Below are 19,832 nucleotides of genomic sequence, written 5' to 3' on the forward strand. Positions count from 1 at the left end.
TCTCTACTATCCCTAAAAGCGAGTAGGAGCGAATTCCATCTTGTACCTTATGTCCTCAACTATCTATCCGGTCTTACTCCTGAAATAGGAGGTTTATTGAGTCGGCACTGTTGAGCCAACCCTCACCTATGCAAATCTAAGGATAATTCCAAATAAACAAGAGTTCATAGTTAGCTCAGGATTAAGGCTACTTAGGTCATCGCTTTGAAATAGTCAGTCTTAAATAGTAAACAACGCTATAAAGTAAGAGTGACTGATTTCGTGGTTCAATCTTGTACAAACCTTTTTGCACAAGGACACCTTCACTCCTTATGTCGCCACATGAACGAATTAGGATCACTTCGTTTGTAACACTTTACAACTCCTTGTAACAACTACATAGCAGGCCGCATCCAATAGTGTTACTAGAATAAGGTACCCAACCTTATTCATATACTATAGATCATTTTGACTATTTACTCGAACCTGATCCACCTTTATGACTCCACATAAAATTCAAGTACTCACCCAATAGTCAAGGGACTTTCAGGTTTATTGGATTTCTGTTAAGCAAAACATCTATTCAATAACTCCTTATTGAATTTTCAGAATAAGTTCCATTGTTTATACCACGAGTTTTACGACATAAAATCCAACGCTTTTCTCCCTACATATTTTTAAAAAAAATTTAAAAAAAAATCTAATTTTATTTTACCTCCCTCTTATCCATTCTTTTCTTTCTCTTTTTCCTATTTTCCATTTGCAACAAGCTTGTGGTCATAACATCTCCATAACCTCTCCTTTAAAATCTATGCTAGCATATCCTCCTCAGCTCAGTCACATCTTGGGTCACCTCCTTTAGAACCTTCCATTCTTTTTTCTCTCACCATCATCTTGCATAACTGTCAGATCTTCTTTTGCTCAGCGCACTAAAGACACACTATCATGGTTGTTTATTGAAGCTGTCACCTATTGTTTCTCGGTGATGACCATATTGGTGAGTTTTTAGATTTTCGAACCATTTCTAGGATTTTGACCATGCTATTTGTTTTTTAGTTCTTGGCTTCTAGAAGTTAGAGTGTATTTACAATTTTCAAGTTGTTTTTAAAATATGTTTATTTGTATTCAATTTGTTAGTCGTTGGAATAGTTTGGTCATTTACCCATTTGTATTTTTTATTATTTAAATTCATTTTGCTATTTTTCCAATTTTCAAACATTTTTGCCATTTTTTCAAATGAAACATTAAAGTTTGCTATTTCTCTTGTCAGCACAAATTTTAACCTCCATATCACCTTTTTTATTTTTGTGTGTAGTTGGAAACCAAATGCCTAAAATACAATATAACTCACTTTGTTCAACTAAATAGCAACGTAATACGCTCAAATGGCAAACTGACAGTGAAGTTAAAACAAACATTTGGCTTCAATCCCAATCTGTATTGCTTTACTCTTAAGGAATACTTCTTACAGAAATCGTCTCAATTTTGAGATAGCGACAACAATACGGTTTCGATTAGGCTTCCCAGCTTCTCTCTCAACCTGGAAACAGCGTTCCTCAAAATTTCAGGTACCAAATCCTCCATGTCACCAGATTCATCATTCTGTACCGTGTGGAGGAGCTCCCTTTTCAAATATGTACGAAGACTGGCCTCTGCCACGTTAACAAGACGAACAGTGTACATAAATTTCGTCACCATAAATGCAGCAAGAACAGGCTGATCAGCCTTTACGAGCTCTGATATGAAGATGGGGAAGCCAATCTTCTTAAAAATAAGCAACTCTCTCCTATTTTTATTACTTACATTCCACCCTTTCTGTTTGATGCATGTTAATTGGTCATCTTGAAAGTGACGTGAAAAATTTCCCACCAGATAACAGAGATAGGAGAAAGTGTTATCATAAGAAGCATTGGTGAGAATGGTTGATACAATTCCGGAGGATAATATAAGCAATAAAAATTCAAGGTCTCCGCCCAATTCATCTGAGATTCCGTCTAGTTTCAATTTGCTTTCAACCGCATTCAGACTATGCAATCTTAATGCTTCATAAGGTAACAAAGCCGCCAATTTCAAAGCAAAAAAACAATCTTTATCGACCAAAATGTGGCTCAGGGTTTTGGCATCATCTTCATCAAGCAACATTCCACAAGATTTCGAAAGCGATTCATCAATCAATCTCAACACATCCTTAGGCCGAGAAAGTGAAATGAGTTTTTTGAAAATTTCAGTCCAACAAACATGTAGAGGGTGAAGTGTAGGGGCAGGGGTAGTCTCGCTCCCTTTACTCGCTGCCGGTTCCACTTCCTGAAAATTTTCCCACCCTTCATCCCAACCATCTGCACTCCAGTCAATTCCTCCACTGGCTGCTACAGAGGCTTGAGTTTCATCTCTCTCAATCAGGAAAAGTCCTTCCCATTCTGCCAAAATGGCCAGCAAACTATCCGCATGGACATCCGTAGTTGCAACTGCACACAATTCCATGAAGCAAGAAACTGTAGTCTCAATGCTCAAAAGATCATCAGTTGTAACTTCTAAGCTAGGTGAGATTGTTGCTGCAAGCTGAGTTGACTTCAAGGCAACTAAAGTACTTGTAAACCTGCTAGAAGTATCTTTGTCGTCTAATGTTGTTGGAATACTTGTTAGGTCGCTCTCCTTGGTTGTATACTGGAACTGGTCCCAACCTTCCCAAGGTAAAACATTATACTGTAAATCAGACGAGAGACCTTTGATATTTCTGCCTGTAATATACTGCATAAGCTCTAACACATAGACACGGACAGAGCTTGGTAATTGCAGATTATCGGAGAACTCCACCATTTTTTCCCAAACCTTGCCTCTGGTACTTCTTAAATTCTCCAGATTACCTTCTAATCTACTGAGTGAGGATAATAGATAGTGCAGATTCTGGTGCTCATGGGAGTAATTAACCAAGTCGAGTAGAACAGGCTCCAATATTTGCAGGTATACACAAGAAATATCCTGGACCCCAGTCTCAGTTCCATAAGCGAAAGCAGTGGGATATAGTGAAACTGACTCAGACAACACCTGTTCTACAGCTCCAAAACCACAGCGAGAGAAAACCATCGCTCTGCAGAAAACAAAAGCTTCAAAAGCTGAATCATCTACTAAACCACATGTAGCATAGCTTACAATGGTGTTCCAACCCTCACTTGGTGAGACACTATCCTCTATAACCAATCTAATAAGAACCTTTAGACAACTCTTTAAACATTCAGCATTAGATTTCAAAAATTCACCTCTGGTTTCAGTTTTTCCCATTTCGTCCAGCAATCTAATATAAAAGTTTAGAAGGATGATGAGGCACTCCTGCCATGCCGAGTTATCAGGTATATCTCCGTAGTTGCTATATAGGGGTAAAATTACAGTGAAATACCGCTTCATAACATCCAAAGCATCTGAATGAGACAACAATCTAAGATAAGTAGAGCTCAAATCATAACTGTGCTCAAGTTGACTAACAAAAGCCTGAAAATTCTCAGGGCTTCCATTCTTGAAATCTATGTTTATTCTAGTCTCCAAGGTTGTTAATAGTTTCAGGATGTAGTGCTTATAAATGTCCTGGGAACATATAAGACCTTCCAGCTCCGGATCAGAATAGATACCAGCCAGGGTCTCCACCATTTGTGCCAAAACTTCTATATTACCATCATCAATGTGCAAGTAGATTTCAGCGCTGAAGCGTTCGAAATTCAGCCCACTCAATCCAGCAATATTTTTGAAATTGAGATTCTTTATCATGGCGACTCGTCTGCATTCTTGCTCGACAATTTTATAGAAATGAGCCAAACCCAAGCTGGAGGCTTCATCATGATGTGCCTTCTGTGGTAACCATTCACCTTTTTCCAGCTTCAAGTAGCAGTCAGCGAGCAAACCATATATACAGTGTAGCCGCAACTTATCAGTCCCAGCAATAGATGGGTACACAACTGTGGAAATAGTTTCAATGGTTTCTGCAGCACAACCAATAAGCTCCTCTCTGAATTCTGAGATTTCAACCATAATATCCTCATTGTTCCAAACCTCTGAAACAAGGATGGAACTTAGATATTTCAGTAGCACCTGCAGGAAAATATTATTTTGCATGGTTAAAATGAGACAATTGTCTTCTGTACTTGCACTTTAAGATATTAAAGTCAGCAAACCTGAATACCTCAGTGCGATTCATGCCATAGGTATTAGCTAGATTAAGAATGTCCTTCAAAATATGTTTCTTCTCCAAATTTACTGATTCAATTAAGGACAGAACGACGCTCTCAATGTAATAACGGTCTCCAGATAAAAACCGTGATGTTTCAACGCCAGGAATAATATTCTCCAACGTTCTAGAATGATCAGCTACACGTTTTTGTTCTTCTAGCTTCAGTTTCCACTCCCGCCAAAATGTTGATTCCACTTCATTACTTTTTCTACTTTGATCTGAGAACAAGAAAAACATGAAAGAAGTTTTCATCACATCTCAATGTAAATAAAAGGGAGCATTGTAAAAAGTAATAACAACAATCCATCAAAATATATAAAAAGGAAAGCAAATCACCAGAGTTAAAAGTGTTCTTTTCTTTAAACTTTTCAAGAAGCAGCTGCCTCCTTTGGGTTGGACTATCGCACTCAACTCCAGAGTCGTGCAACAAACAATATGTCATTCCCACAGTCATTATACTACTGGCTTTTTGGTAGTCTTCCCTCGTCCTTAATTGCTCTTCAAAAACTTCAACCCCATTGAAGGCATCCACGAGATTCAACAACAGTATACAGCAAGTTAAGTCTGCCTCCTTGGTAGGACATTCAATAACTGATTTTGCAAGAGAGGTGATCAAGCTGTCTTTAGGAACGAACCCATTCCTAGCTAACCATGACAAAATAGTAACAATAGCTTGTGTTTTCATACTCGAGTATTCTGTTCCTGCACCCAGTTTCTTAATTTCTGCACTCTTACTCAATTCAAGCAACCACGGGAGTTGCAAATAAGCAAATGACAAAATCTTTCCGTTCTCTCTCAGAAAGGTATCCAATTTAGTCCTATTTTCAATAGGTAGTTCTTTTGCAACAAAAAGTAGCCTATTCAATGTACTATCTAGAAAAGATTCTTGATCATCAACTAATTCAAAGCAATCTTTGAATTCACCAATATTTTGAATATTGTTTCCTTGAAGTGAGAGCAAATAATTTTGTACTGGAGGATTTGAACAATCTGATCCAGCCATCATCATTAATTTTGAGCATTGCCCTTGCATATCAAGTTCTTTCCATGCATGGAGGAGTTCAGAAATTGATTCCTCATCACAATGGCTCAAAGCAAAACCTAGTAGATGCTTTCGAGAATTAATATCCATATTCTCAAGGGAAGGACCTCTTGCTATTGCAGCACACAAATCCCAAACGGAGCCATGCCCTTTCTTTGTTAAACTAAGGCAGAGATCAAATGCCAATTGCAGATCACCAGCAACTGCAGCTTCTCTAGCTATAGCTTCTTCAACTGCTGATATCTCTGTTGTAGAGCTCAATCCGAGAAGCTTGCCAACCTGAATGAGTTCATCAACATGTATATAAGCTCCAGTCTGACTTGAAATTGCCATTTTTATTATCTCCATTGGATCTTTTATTTGTCTGAACTGCACGGGCAGAAGAGTCACTCCAAGGCTTGGTAGTAATTCTGTCAGAGCATCAATAATATCAACCTCCGCTTTGACATTTCTACTGCTTGGAAATATGTTGAGACACTCCTTTGCCTTCCAGACCTGTAAAAAGATTTTCCACGGCTATCATTCAACTAGTATCTACTACTTGGCAGGGGGGAATCCATAAGCAAACTCTGTGCTAGTTTAGTGTTACAATTTAAGTCTACTTCATTTAATGCACTAGTTTTTGCAATGTATAGGTTATTGCATTCTTATTCGTTACTTTTTTCAAAAGTACGAGATACAAACAATCGGCAAAAGCATGTAGTTTTGCAAAGACAAATTAAAGTCTCGGCTCTATGTAGTAACCTGATATATTGAAATCATGAAAACTTACTTCTGGACCATTAAGACTTGAAGCAGAGAAAAAATACTCTCTAGCAGCTTGAATGACAAGGTTTTCAGCCTTCTCTGCTGCCAAAGAGACTGAGCTGGTACCCTTTAAGTAGTTCCTTGCAAGCAAAAATTTCCCAGCTTTTAGCAATCCTCGGCAAAATTCTATCAGCATATACTCCAGGTCCAGAAAGGGAAATGCCTTCTCCCTCAGACACAGCATGTCACGCCACATATTCGCCCAATCATTGTCCGACCGACTGGATTGTCGACGAATAAACTTTGACAGTATAAGGCGCATAATTTGTTTTACACCTTTACCATCATCATTAGCTTCTACGAAAAAATGCATAGGCTTTGGCACCTGAAACATTAGAAAGCAAATTGGATATTGTTGGATTTAACATTTATTGGAAGAAAATAAAAAGTAAAGAGTTTCAGTTTTATAATACTAATCTCAACTTATGAGAAGTTTACCAACCTGGTAAAATGACAAAAGCCTTCCTGCTTCAACGTGGCCTTCTGCCAGCTTGAGTCTTCTTTTCAGATCATCATAGGATTTGGTGTCTGAAGAGTTTTTGAGCATAAAGCAATTGAGATTTAACGATTACCAATGACTTAGTTGTAAAATACAGCAGGCAGCAAAGCAAACAATGATGAATAATTAATGTGCAGATCAGATAGCTTTAGAATACAGAAGCAACATCAACATTGCATAACATTTGTGGAAAATAAACCTCACTACTACTAGGAAGGCATCATTTTGGAATCAGCAATTGAGGAATAGGAAATGAGTTTTTTTTTTGGGCAATACAGTAACATTTACCATCATTAATTGTAATTAGAATTTATAGGGGACCCAGGGGGAGGGGGGTGGCCAAACAGGTGACAAAGGCTTAGTTGCCATTTGTTGATTATTTCCTTTATTGTGAAATTTTATATTGTACTTATTGTATTATATTTGCTAATTTTGTATTTTGGGTTTTCTTTTTTCAACGATATGTCGGACACTAAGGCACCCATCATTTGAGTTTGCGACAATCGTGGCCATTCAACCGGTCCCACTGTCCAAATAACTACCATTGGACTCAATGGGGATAATTTTCTTCCTTGGTCCCAAAGTGTTCGGATGTATATTCGTGGACAAGGAAAGATTGGTTACATCACAGGAGAAAAAACCATTCCTAGTCCAGATGACCCACAAGTATTTTAAGAGTATGAATGTGTTTCTTTGGGAAAATCAACCTTTTTTTTGCCCAAATTTTCTTTAGGGGGAGATATCTAACCTTGAAGATAATTTTTGGGATACTTTATCTCTCCCAAATATCAGTGGTCCTGCAATTATGAGCTCTAGTCCTTCGATACCAAGTATGGAGAGTTCTTCTTCAAGGGGAGAAACACTACAAAATGACTCTACAAGTTGAAATCCTGAACTTCAGGTTTATACTAGAAGAAACTTGACTCAAAGAGTCCGAGATCAGACAATTGACTTATCACAAGACCAATCATATACTCCGATGAATGATCCTGAAGATCCAGGTATTAGACACTCTACTCCTATTTCTCCTTGTACTTCATCTCCTTCTAATCCTTTACCTGATGTCTCTGATCTTGATATTCTAATTGCCCATAGGAAAGGTACTTGTAAATGCACCAAATATCCCATTGAAAACTATCTTTCTTATCATAGATTGTCCAACTGTCATAAAGCCTGCACATCCAAAATAACCAACATATTTGTTCCAAGGAATATACAGGAAGCCCTAAATGATTTGAATTGGAAATTAGCAAGTGATGGAAGAGTTCAATGCACTAAACAAAATTGCACATGGGACATAGTCAAATTACCAAAAGATAAGAAGACGTTAGGATGCAAATGGGTGTTCACTGTAAAATGTAAAGCTGATGGTAGTATTGAAAGGTACAAGGCCAGATTGGTTGCCAAGGGGTTCACTCAGACTTATGGCATTGATTATCAAGAAACATTTGCTCCAGTAGCTACAATTAATTCTATTAGAATCTTGTTGTCTGTGGCAATTAATTTTGATTGGCCTCTTTATCAACTTGATATGAAAAATGCCTTTCTCAATGGGGATCTTGAAGAAGAGGTTTTTATGGACTTGCCATCTAGTTTTGAGGTGGATCTCGGGATTAACAAAGTGTGCAAGTTAAAGAAATCATTATATGGGCTTAAACAATCTCCCAGAGCATGGTTTGAACGGTTTGGAAAGGCCGTCACAAGCTATGGATTCAGTCAGAGTCAAGCTGATCATACTATATTCTATAAACATACTAGAAGTGGTAAGTTGGTCATTTTGATAGTGTATGTTGATGATATCATTCTTACAGGTAATGATGAGATAGGACTGAATATTTTGAAGAAAAACCTTGCTAATGATTTTCAAATCAAGGACCTGAGAACCTTAAAGTATTTCCTAGGAATGGAGTTTTCCAGATCTAAAAATGGCATTCTTGTCAACCATAGGAAATATATTCTTGACCTACTGAATTAGACAAGTTTACTTGGTTGCAAGATAGCAGACACTCCTATTGAGCAAAATTTAAAATTGGTTGTTGCAACTGAAAAAGAAGTAAAAGGAAAAGGAGGTATGTAGGGAGACTCGTATACCTCTCTCACACACGTCCTAACATTGCTTTCGTAGTTAGCGTAGTAAGTCAGTTCATGCATGCTCCCGAGTTAGTTCACTTTGAAGTAGTTCATAGAATTTTGAGATATTTGAAAGGTACTCCAGGAAAAGGTATATTATTCACGAAGCATGACCACCTAAACATTGAGGTTTACACTGATGCTGATTAGGCAGGAAGCATGACTGATAGAAGATCTACTTCGGGGTATTGCTCTTTTCTTAAATAGAAGAAATACCTAATTACAAATAAGGAAAGAATAAAATACAACAAATATAATACAATATAAACCTCAATACCCCGAAGTACAATATAAACCTCCCTTCTCAAAGTTCTTTGGAAATCTAAAAGTCCAAGGAGAGTTAACATCCACATATGGATAATACTTTTTGGCCATTTGAATTGCTCCTTGGTTCTGCAAAGAAAGCTTCATTCAGTCACCCTGCTGCCCTCAGTTTGTCCTCTATGTAATTCGGCAAGTGAAGACTTGCAACACCTCTTCTTCTCTTGTACCTTTGCAGAAAAGTGTTGGTGGTCCTTCTTTCAGTTGTTCAACTTTGTAGGAGTTTTTGGTGATAGTCTCAGAGGCAACCTCAACTATCTCCTTTCGAGCCCCTCTCTCCCAAAAAAGTCTCGATTGCTATGGATTAACATGGTCAAGGCTGTCCTTTCTGATATTTGGTTCGAAAGAAATCAGAGAATCTTTCACGATACTGGAAAAAATTGGGAGTTTCGGTTTGAATCAGCTAAAAGGAATGCTTCAGCTTGGTGCTCTTTGAACAAAGAGTTTGATGGTTTCTCAATTCAAGACATTTTCCTTAATTGGCAGGCTTTTATATTTCCAGCACCTCAACTTTTTTCAGTCCTTGTCTCGGTTTATCCTCTCATTTTTCACTAAAGTTGTACTCTCTCTTTTTTCTCTTCATTAGGCTAGGACGTTTATCTTTACTTTGATCTTTATGCCCTTTGTATAAACCTCATGTACTTTGGAGCATTAGTCTCTTTTCTATTACATTAATAAAGAGACCCGTATCCTTTTCAAAAAAAAAAAAAAAGAAACTCTTTCCTCCTAAGATTAATAAGAGAAAAAATAATGGTTTTTAGCACCCTTAGTGCAATAATTCAAAAGAAAGTAGACCTGCGATATTTCAATCTTCCAAGAGTATGAAGAAGTGGAATATGTTATTGAGTTGTTTTCACATAGTTTGCATGTTGGACTCATGAGCTGGATATAATATGACTATCTGCCTTGAGAGACAAAGGGAAAGCTAAAATGCTTTGGATGAATATAGTCAAAGCATTTGTCCTTTTTTTTAATCAAGGAAACAACACTTTTCATTTTCTTAAATGAAAAGAGGTTAATGCTCAAAGATACAAACACCAATGGCAAAAAACATAAAAGCATAAGAGACCAAAAAAATCCTAATATCAAAATGATAGCAAAACTAATAAGGAACGATGAAAGCATCCCAATTGCGATGGATATCTTTAATGGAGTAACTAGCAAACTTCTTAGAACACCACGAAGATCTCAAATGAGTCGATTCAAATCTAACATGACTGGAGCAAAAAAATTAGAGAAAACGCGTTGATTCCTCTCGAACCATAACTCTAGTGGAATAGCTTTATTAGCATTGATCCACAAACAAATGGCCTTCAAATTCGGATGAATTGGTCTTTTTTCATTAAGAAAATAAAAAGAGGCTAATGCTTAAAGATAAGAACACCAATTGCAAAAAAACGCAAAAGCATAAGAGACCCAAAAAAAAATCATAATAGCAAAATGATAGCAAAAACTAATAAGGAAAGATGAAAGCAGCCCAGCTGCGATGGATATCTTGAATGGAGTAATTAGCAAACTTCTTAGAACACCACGAAGAAGATTTCAAACGAGCCAATTCAAATCTAACATGATTGGAGCAAAAAAGTTATGGAAAACCGTTGATTCCTCTCGAACCATAACTCTAATGAAATAGCTTTAATAGCACTGATCCACAAACAAATGGCCTTCGAATTCATTATCGGTCCGATCAACAAATAACATTATCTCTCAATTGATTAGAGAAGACCCACTGAATTTTAATATCTCAAAAAGAGCAAACCAAACAAATACTCGAAGAATATACGATCGAGAGATTCCCCTGCCCTTAAACAAAGAGGACAAACCGAAGGCATAAGAACATGCTTGGGAAACTTTTTCTGCAAAACATCCGATGAATTGAGGCTTCTATTCAACATAATCCAAATCAAAATGTTAATCTTTCTCGGACTTTTTAACTTCCAAATAGCAGCAAAAAGAGATTTCTCCATAGGTGAAGAGGAAATCAAATGATTGTAACATGATTTAACCCGAAAAAGCCTAAAAAACTCCAAAGACCAGCTTTGATCATCTTCCAATGATTTTTTTTTTAAAAGGAACTTTTGGATATTTTTTAGAAAGGAAAGGATCGGAGGGAGATTTATTACATAGCTAAAGATCAATGCTCTTATTGGTGATCTTTAACATTGTTTTTTGTTTTTATACACCCTTTGTAACTCTAATTGAGATGCTTTTTTTGTTAACTCCTAAGCAGGGGATCCTAGAGATTTAATCTAACTTTCCTCAAAGCAGTGAAAGAGACTCCTTTAAAAAAAATTAAATGAAATGAAAATCTCTTTTTGGCAGCCGGTCATTGATAAAGTTCAAGATAAATTAGACAAATGGAGGAGATACAACTTATCAAGGGGAGGAAGAGGCACTTTGTGTAAATCGGTTTTGTCTAATCTCCCAACCTCCTACATGTCCACCTTTCTTATGCCTGAAAAAGTAATTGCTATCATAGAAAGAAAAATGAGAAACTTCTATTGGGAAGGTCACAATGGAGGTAAAATGAATCATCTAATCAAATGGGAGAAGGTCATAAGGGCCGAAGAGATTGAGGAATTGGCATTGGAGGCCTTCGAAACAGAAATTTGGCATTGCTAGCTAAGTTGGGTTGGAGATTTCTTAATGAAGACAAATCCCTTTGGACTCAAGTTGTAAAGAGCGTCCATGGTAGTAGCTTGTTCAGATGGCATACAGCAAGCAAATGTAGCCTAAGCCTAAGGAACCCTTGGACTAGCATTTCTAGATCTTGGATGAAAATTGAAGCATTGGCGGTCTTCAAGCTAGGCAATGGATGCAGAATTGGCTTTTGGATGGATCCTTGGATTGACAATGTCTTTGTATGAGCGCTTTCCTGGTTTATATAGAATTGCTATCAACCCAAAAGGATCAATAGCTGAACATTGGGACCATTCCCCCTCATCTTGGTCAGTTTGCTTTTGTAGACAATTGAAGGATGAGGAGATAAAAGATTTTATGACACTGCTTGGCCTTCTTCAAGGGGAAAAAGTGTCAAAAATACAGACAAGAGAATTTGGTCCTTAGAAGGCAGCGGAGTCTTTACGGTTATATCCCTCGTTAAACACTTATCATTTATTTTCCCTTTAGACAAAAAGTTAGAAAATCTCTTTGGAAAACCAAAAGCCCTCACCGAGTTAATATCACGTTGTGGATCATGCTTTTTGGTGCCTCTCTGCAGTTATGCAGAAAAAACTACCTTTCCACTGCCTTTCTCCACAAATATGCCCACTGTGTATGGCTGATTCAGAGGAGCTGCAGCACTTGTTTTTCAATTGTAGTTATGCGAGGAATTGCTGGTTTGGACTGTTTCATTTGTTCAATTTAAATTGGGTCTTTGGAAATGTCTTTCGTACTAATGTGTTGCAGATTTTGATGAGTCCCTCTCTAAAAAAGAAAGTCAAATTGCTGCGGAATAATGCGGTGAAAGCCTTACTGTCTGAAATTTGGTTCGAAAGAAATCAACGAGTATTCCATGACAAGCAGACCACTTGGATAGAGCGTTTTGATATCGTCCAGCTCAACACTTTGGCCCGATGCACACTTTCCAAGCATTTTGCAGATTTTTCAATTCAAGACCTAAGCTTAAATTGGAGGGCTATCATATTTCCAGATTTTTAGAAATTTCTTGAATGTATTTGTAGGCGTTTGTTGACTGTTTTGGGTTTTCTGGTTATCCCGTTGATGAAATTTTGTGTTTTGTGTTTTACTTTGTCCGGTAGTTGTGCACTTGAGATGTATTAGTCTTTGACTGGTAGACATATATATAGTACGAATTTTATTTTGATAATTGGAGATAATGAAGGTGCTAAGGGATGTCAACTTAGTTGAGATGCCCGGGTGCACTTCCTGATTCTTAGGTTCTATTGTTCTTTGTTTCCATATTGTACATTGAGCTTTTCTCTCATTTGATTATCTTAATGAAGACCATTTTTTTTCAAAGAAAATAAATAAATAAATAAAAGGGGGAAAAGGCTGGGTAGAGTTGGGGGACTGGATTCATTTTGTGAAATAATAATGGTGTACTCTTCCCACTTCTTTTTGTAATTACAACTCCTTCACGATAGATTCAAGCTGGGTGGTAAGCTCACTCAGTTTTTTTGCATACTTTAGTACTTTCCAAATATCAAATGAAAATCACAAATTCTTACAACAAAAAAAGAGGAAAAAACGACTAGCATAAAACTTGCATAATGGAATAAAAATATGATACCGATGAAGTTAAATCACCTTGCATTTGAGGTAGTTTTGACAAAATGCTTGCCATGGTACTCCATCTATCAGTTACAGTAGATAAATATATGCACTGCAATGCACAGTCAATGGCTTCGACCTCATTTCTAAAAAACTCACTAGTTTCAAAGTCTCTGCACCCTTCTTCAAAAACCAATTGGCATATCTCCAACTTATTCTCCGAAGCTATTTCCTTCATCCATTTAACTAGAAATGACTCAGTCATATCATGGTTACCCAAAAAATTAGATTCTTCTTGTTGACCTTTAGGAACTGAGGCCATATCAGCTGATCTTTTTCTCATGAACGGAACTGCTTTTTCAACTAACCTTCGGATTACACTTTCCTCATTTGTACCCTTCAGCATCAACTTAAATTTATCATATGAAGACAACTGCTCCCAAGAAACAAGATTAGTGCAGATATTTTCATCGCTTCCTTCCGAATAAATCAGCTGGTGCAAGTAACTGACATCCTCATAAAATTCTTGTAATTCATGAATACCTTTCCGATTAGCACAATCAAGCAAGCAGAGACAATTGTCAAGCTGGCCACTCAAAGTATCAATGTCTCTAGCTCTTTTCATGAACCACATTGCAAGTTCACTAATTGAAGGCCAGATAAGTCCCAGATATTTCTTGACAATAGGTTCAGTCCTAATCTGTGAACTAAGCTCATGATTTTCAGGTAATTTCATTATAAAGTTCAACATATTTTGACATTCAACCCAGTCCTCTTCCCTCACTGCAATGCTAGTAGGAGGAGACCTTCCAGGAAGAAGCTGCAAATAAGTCTGCACAGGAACTGTTTCAGGAATAGCAGATAAAATTTCTAACAAGAAAGGACTCATAGAATATGCGTGGCGCTTGAACAAGAGGTTTAAGGCCCCAATTTTTCCATTTTTTGCAAGATTGATAGCAGCTTCCTTGATAGGCTTCATACGGAAGCTACTATATTCCTGCACAGAAAACCTGACGAAGTTGTGTTGTCAAAACTGCTAGTCAAAATAAGTTATAACAACAATGAAGCTTCCTAAAGAATGCAACACAGGTATGCAACAGAAATGAGTCACAATATCTTATAGTGTTCAAAAGTACAACCAATAATCATGGAGCATGAGATGGGGAACAGCGTATCATATCCATAAATCTATTACAGACATGATATATCTGCAAATCTATTACTTGGTCAAAGACACAGACACTCTTTCTTGTCAAAAGCAATGAATAATAAGGCTTGTTGTCAATAGTCAGCATGGAATAGTATTGAAATATTTCTCAAAGCATAATACCTGCCCATATTTATGCCAAGATATGTTTCCAGTCTGTCCTTAAATTGCAATAATCGGAGTCTAGCCAGGCGGAAACTCCACATTTCATTGCTTTCAAGATCTTCTACTTCAAGAAATTGGTAATGGTTGGTCAGTTTCAGTCCATAATCAAGCATTGCCTTTACAATATCTTCTGCTGGTCCAACTTTTTCAATACATTCAGAAAGGATGAAAACCTGATCCTTTATCTTTGACAGATATGCATTCATTTCATTAATTCCTTGATCAGAATGCAGCCACTGTGACTTCAGAATTTCATCTTTATCCAAGCCATAAGAATCAGCAAAGATTAAGGCATCTTGATACTTCTGATTTCTAATTAAGATATTGTACATTTCCAAAACAGATCTCTGTGTGAATGATAGCAAGCTCCACTCCAACCGAGAGATGTCAAAATTATTAATTGACTCTTCCATCCTCTGATCCATGTCATGCAAGTCACCATGTTCCTTATATTTAGCTGGATCTGACATCCCTTTATTTTCTAAACACTCTAAAAGAAAATTTTGGCCTTCTAACTGCTGTACCCTTTCTATGATAGGCCTGGAATAAATAGGACTGTCCTCCTGAACTTCTATACCGCTGAGGATGTCAATCATAGCAACAAGACCACTTGTCTTTGCAATTGTAAGTATATGATCAGACCACCATGTAAAATCCAAAATGTCATTTAGCATCCTATTTGTTCCATTTAATGTCTTATCTGTCGCCTGAGATTTGTATTTCTCTGGAAAAGAAAAGCTTGAAATGGTAAAGTGTTCCCTATGTAGATTAAAAATGTACAATTGTCCTGTCACATCTAGAGTTGCAATGAATTGTGCCTTCGGTGAAACTTGCAGCTTTGAATGTGATGTTTGACCTTCATATCCTTTTGGTATAGAGTATAAACCGTCAAACTGAATAGAATATAACAGCTCTAATTCAAATATCCCACTACGCCAAAGAGAAAGATAACAGGATCCTGGGAAAAAAAACATTGAAAATAACTAAATAAACAAGCCGTCTGGTTATACTTAAATACACACAATTTAAAGGATGCACAAATCACGTAGAATGTTCCACTTCATAGCAGAAAACATAACATGGAATGTCAATAAAGGTACTAAAATATCATGGCCACAATATGCAACTGAAAAGAGATGTTAAAGAACCAAACTGGTAAGAGAAAGAGAAAGAGAAAGAGAGGGAGATGAAACTCTGACTGAGAAAATACTGAAGCTTTATTAGAGTTATCACAATGTCGGGTAAAAAAAGGAAGTAAAGAAAGAAGGCTAGCAGAGAAAATTGATTGGCAAGCATTGGCAACATGGAGAAGACTAGACCCTTCTCTAGTGTACAAGTTCACATAATAAGTATAGGCAAAGAATTCAGAAGGGTCTCAAACTCTCACGTAAAGCAGGCAATCTTCTACTATGGGGAAGCAAACCTATAGGTAAAAAGTGGTAGCTTCTATTTAAACTGATGCTAACATGTACAATTAGTATAAAAAGAAACCATACAAAAATAAGAGGAAAGAAAGATAATTCTGAACTGCCTCTTCATAGAAATTTTTCTATGTTGCAGTTATTAAAAAAAACGATACAGCACAGAATATAAAACTTATGATTCATTTTCCTAGAAGAAACTATAGAAGAGTAGTGGTTGTATTTTTTTTTCTTTTGGATAAGAAACAATTTCATTGATGTATGAATAATCCAAAGGATGTACAAAAGATCTCTATCAAAGGGAGTACAAAAGAGTAGTGGTTCGATTATATCTCATTATTTTCTTTCTCACGTGATGGTGGCTTAGAAATCAAGCATAAATTTTCTTTTCAATAATTCAAGAATGTATGATATCATACCAGAGTTTCTCCTTGAAGGTATAGAGGTGCTAAAATTACCAACGATGAGGAACAAAGAAAGCTCAGGATAATAATCAAAGCAGAAAACCCTGTTTGGAAATTGGCTCTTTGTAGTCAATCCACTGTTTGAGTGTGCAGGGGGAAAAGATAATGTTGGCTCTTTACTGATCTCCATTTGCCGAATAGAACCATCTGATGCAACAATGAAGAAGGTACACCTGAAATATAGAGGTTGGACAACTTACACGTTGATCAAAAAATGAAACTAAAAATCCCAACTAAATACTACACAAGCCAGAACTTCTTTGTAGCCAATCTTGGATAATTGCTTACAAGTAAGATCTTTGAATATCAGAATCCTCCTTTGCAATCAGGCCTAATATAGGCAGAGAAACTTTTAATCGCCTCCCTGTAACTCTTGATATTTCTTCACCGTTTGATTTGATAAAATAAATTGTATCGGTATCATCAATGACTCCAAGAACATTGCAACTTTCGGACCAAGCTCCCACAGTGAATGAAGCAACATTGGTTTCTAATGCATGGGACAAATGAAAACAATACTAGTTTTATTTTCAACTGCTTATTCAACTATCCATTATTACTAATGAAAGACATCATCTGGTTTGGATTTGGAAATAGGTTCCAGAGAATAAAGTAAGACAGGCATAGTAGCATAATAGCATAATACGTCTGGGAAAATTTTAAAAATTCAATTAAAATATGGAAATAAAATGGAAACAAATGAGAAAAGGAAAGAATAAAAAAATAATAATAAAAAACCCGGAATAAACATAATCCTGGATGTACGTGGTGAGTAATTGAAAACTCATTTGCCAGTCCTTTACAAAGTAGATGACTGAAGCCGATTGAATTTGACAATTTCTAAAAGTAGTCACATGTCAAAAAGAAATTTGCAAGAAATTTTCAGAAGAAAAACAATACCCAAAAAAATGCCAAATGGGTCCAAGTAGTCATCTTCCTTCCGCAATATCGTTATCTGATTTCCTGCAGCCACCGCCACATGTTCCCCACTTGGAGAAATAAATAACGATACCGATCTTCCTACTCTATGCGGTTGGTTATAACCAATCCATTTATCCTTGAGTCTGCCTGCCACGGCACGTATCAGGAGAGAAGTAAGAATTAATTCATAGAATGTCTCAAAAGAATGAACATCATCTAGAAACTCAGTCTTCACGTAACAATCAAGAATCAACATCTTGAATCCAAGTGAATTGAAGATCACAACCACTTACAAGATACACATCCTTCAACAATAACTTTTGACTTCTATAGGTACCAACGTCAGATACAATGAACAACATCTTAATCAGTTCCAAAAACAACTCTTATTCATCTTAACTTGAATTGATCCCCTAAAGGCCGATAAGCAATCAAATAGGTGAATTGGAATAAATGAAAAGTAAAAGCTTTGGAAACTGATTACTCTACTCAAGCTCGCAATTCAATTGAGCAACATGCCAATATGTTGAGAGAAACATAAAATTACTGGTCTGAAAAAGAAAAAAAAAATCCATAGAAATGCAACATACCTCCAATGCGAAACAAAGAGAGGAAGCTCCCTTTAGCACCCTCGTTTGCCTAAATGCAACACGAAGAAATACCCATATATGAATTTAAACAACAAAGAAATGCATTGCAGAAAAAGAAATGGAAGTTTAGAGAATTGAGCTTATAGACAGACTTCAAGTCAGGGAGAAAAGTTAGAAGAAAGGAGTTGAGTAGAGACCTGGTGAGGAGGATAGTTGGAACGGAACGGTCTTGAAGCGTGACGACGGGTTTCGTACAGTACTTTCAGTTGAGACTCCTCCATGGCCAAATTTGTCTGCAGACCGGAGATCGCAGACAATCAAAATGGGCATACGGAACAATTTCTCTTGAACTTAGTCCATGTTGCGGAATTGCAACCGGCGGATCCGGGTGTGACCGGAAAGGAAATTCGCAGGGAGAGGAGCGGCCGGCGACTGGGTAGTACGACGGAGAGAGGCGGAGGAGAGGGAAGCACGAGAGAAATAGGGACGGGGGAGATGGGGATCACGGTTGCGTGCTTTTGTGCAGATTTTTCATTATTTTTGTGTAAAAAGATCAATAAGGATTTTTTATATAAATCGCCCATTTGGGAGGTTGAAATAAAAAATGGTCCCAATGGAAAAAGTAATTGAAAGTGATCTTCTATGATATTATCCACATGTGATTTTATTGAGAAACATCCCACGTGTCTGCCACACCAAGAAATTCGATCCTTGATTACCCATCACTCGATCTCCGATGCATGGTCACTTGATACTCGGATCACTCGATACGTGTGCACTTCATACGTGGATACTTGACCATAGCCACGTCATACTCGATATTTGATTAATGTATACTTGATCATTTTGAACTTCTTGAATTCTTAACCCGTTTGAAGTCCATTGTTCCACCACTTCAACTCATTTCTCAAACTATTCTCTCTCGTCTTTTGATCTTATATCCCTCGACTACTGCACCTATACACTCGAAACTCTCTCGATTCTCTCTACATCGGGTAACATTCTTCTTTTTGTTTATATTTTGGCATCATTCATCTCTTTGTTTATTATATTATGGCATCATATTCCTCGATACTCGACCGATACGGTTTTCATAACTTGCACGTTAGGTTGGAGCTCGAATTTTTCGTTTTAATTTTATATTTTTTGTATTTCAGACCGTCTAGAGTTTAGGGTTTAAGTAGGATAAGTCATGTGTTAGAATTAGTAAGCATACAACGCAAGAATTCAAGATCATTAAGCACTCTAATTCATTAATATTAGCATCAAAATCAGTAGATTCATGAAATAACAAAAAGGTTTCAGAAATACTTTTGATGAACTCCTTTTATTCCTCCAAAAGCTTGTGGACCACCAAAGAATATTTCCTACTATTCTCTAGAACCTTAGATTAAATTGTGGGATTAAAATGAATTGAATTGAGAGAAGAATGAGGAAGAACCCACTGAAAATTGAAGAACTCTTCTCCAACCCAAAACCTCACCCTAATCCACTCTGGCATGGCCTAATTTCTTAGCATTAAAGCTGAACTGTATTCCATTTCTTCATGCAAACAAATTACACGAGGGGTGGATAGCTCCTCCTTGGATATTCTTGGTGGAATTGTGACACAAAGTGGGAAACCCCACTTTAAATGAAAAAACCCAATTTTCAATTCAAAATCAATGATTTAAAATTGATTTAAAACCGATTATTTGAATATTCACTAAAATTCAATTTTAATCTAATTTTTCAAAAATGAAATTAAAACAAAATTGATTTTCTAAATTTGAATCTTCACAAAATTCAAATTTTTAATTTTTAAATTTAATTGATTTGATTGATTAAATAATTT

The 19,832-nt window shown here is 36.7% G+C and overlaps 1 protein-coding gene across 2 annotated transcripts; it reads right to left on the bottom strand.

Annotated features, from left to right (window-relative positions):
- Positions 1–1,242: 1,242 nt before the first annotated feature.
- On the bottom strand, positions 1,243–18,545 carry LOC120071184 (MAG2-interacting protein 2). Of its 2 annotated transcripts, XM_039023294.1 has the most exons (12): positions 18,196–18,545; positions 17,999–18,047; positions 17,388–17,555; positions 16,776–16,977; positions 16,443–16,660; positions 14,561–15,560; positions 13,267–14,240; positions 6,490–6,575; positions 6,013–6,372; positions 4,535–5,735; positions 4,151–4,416; positions 1,243–4,059 (listed from the first exon to the last, which is right to left on the bottom strand). In XM_039023294.1, the coding sequence occupies exons 1-12, from the start codon at positions 18,277–18,279 to the stop codon at positions 1,459–1,461; spliced, it is 7,209 nt and encodes a 2,402-aa protein (XP_038879222.1). In that variant the 5' UTR covers positions 18,280–18,545; the 3' UTR covers positions 1,243–1,458. The 2 variants fall into 2 exon arrangements, with proteins under 2 accessions (XP_038879222.1, XP_038879223.1); XM_039023295.1 differs by lacking the exon at positions 16,776–16,977 and having other exon boundaries at positions 17,388–17,551; positions 18,196–18,267.
- Between the last annotated feature and the right edge of the window lie 1,287 nt (positions 18,546–19,832).

The sequence above is a fragment of the Benincasa hispida genome, chromosome 2 (genome assembly GCF_009727055.1).
Source record: "Benincasa hispida cultivar B227 chromosome 2, ASM972705v1, whole genome shotgun sequence".
NCBI lineage: Eukaryota > Viridiplantae > Streptophyta > Magnoliopsida > Cucurbitales > Cucurbitaceae > Benincasa > Benincasa hispida.

Coding starts and splice junctions, on each gene's coding strand:
- LOC120071184 (XM_039023294.1), bottom strand. CDS start 18,279: ATGGAGGAGTCTCAACTGAAAGTACTGTACGAAACCCGTCGTCACGCT. Junction 16,661..16,775: donor GATATTCAAAGATCTTACTT/GTAAGCAATTAT, acceptor TCTATATTTCAG/GTGTACCTTCTTCATTGTTG. Junction 14,241..14,560: donor CTTGGCATAAATATGGGCAG/GTATTATGCTTT, acceptor CAACTTCGTCAG/GTTTTCTGTGCAGGAATATA.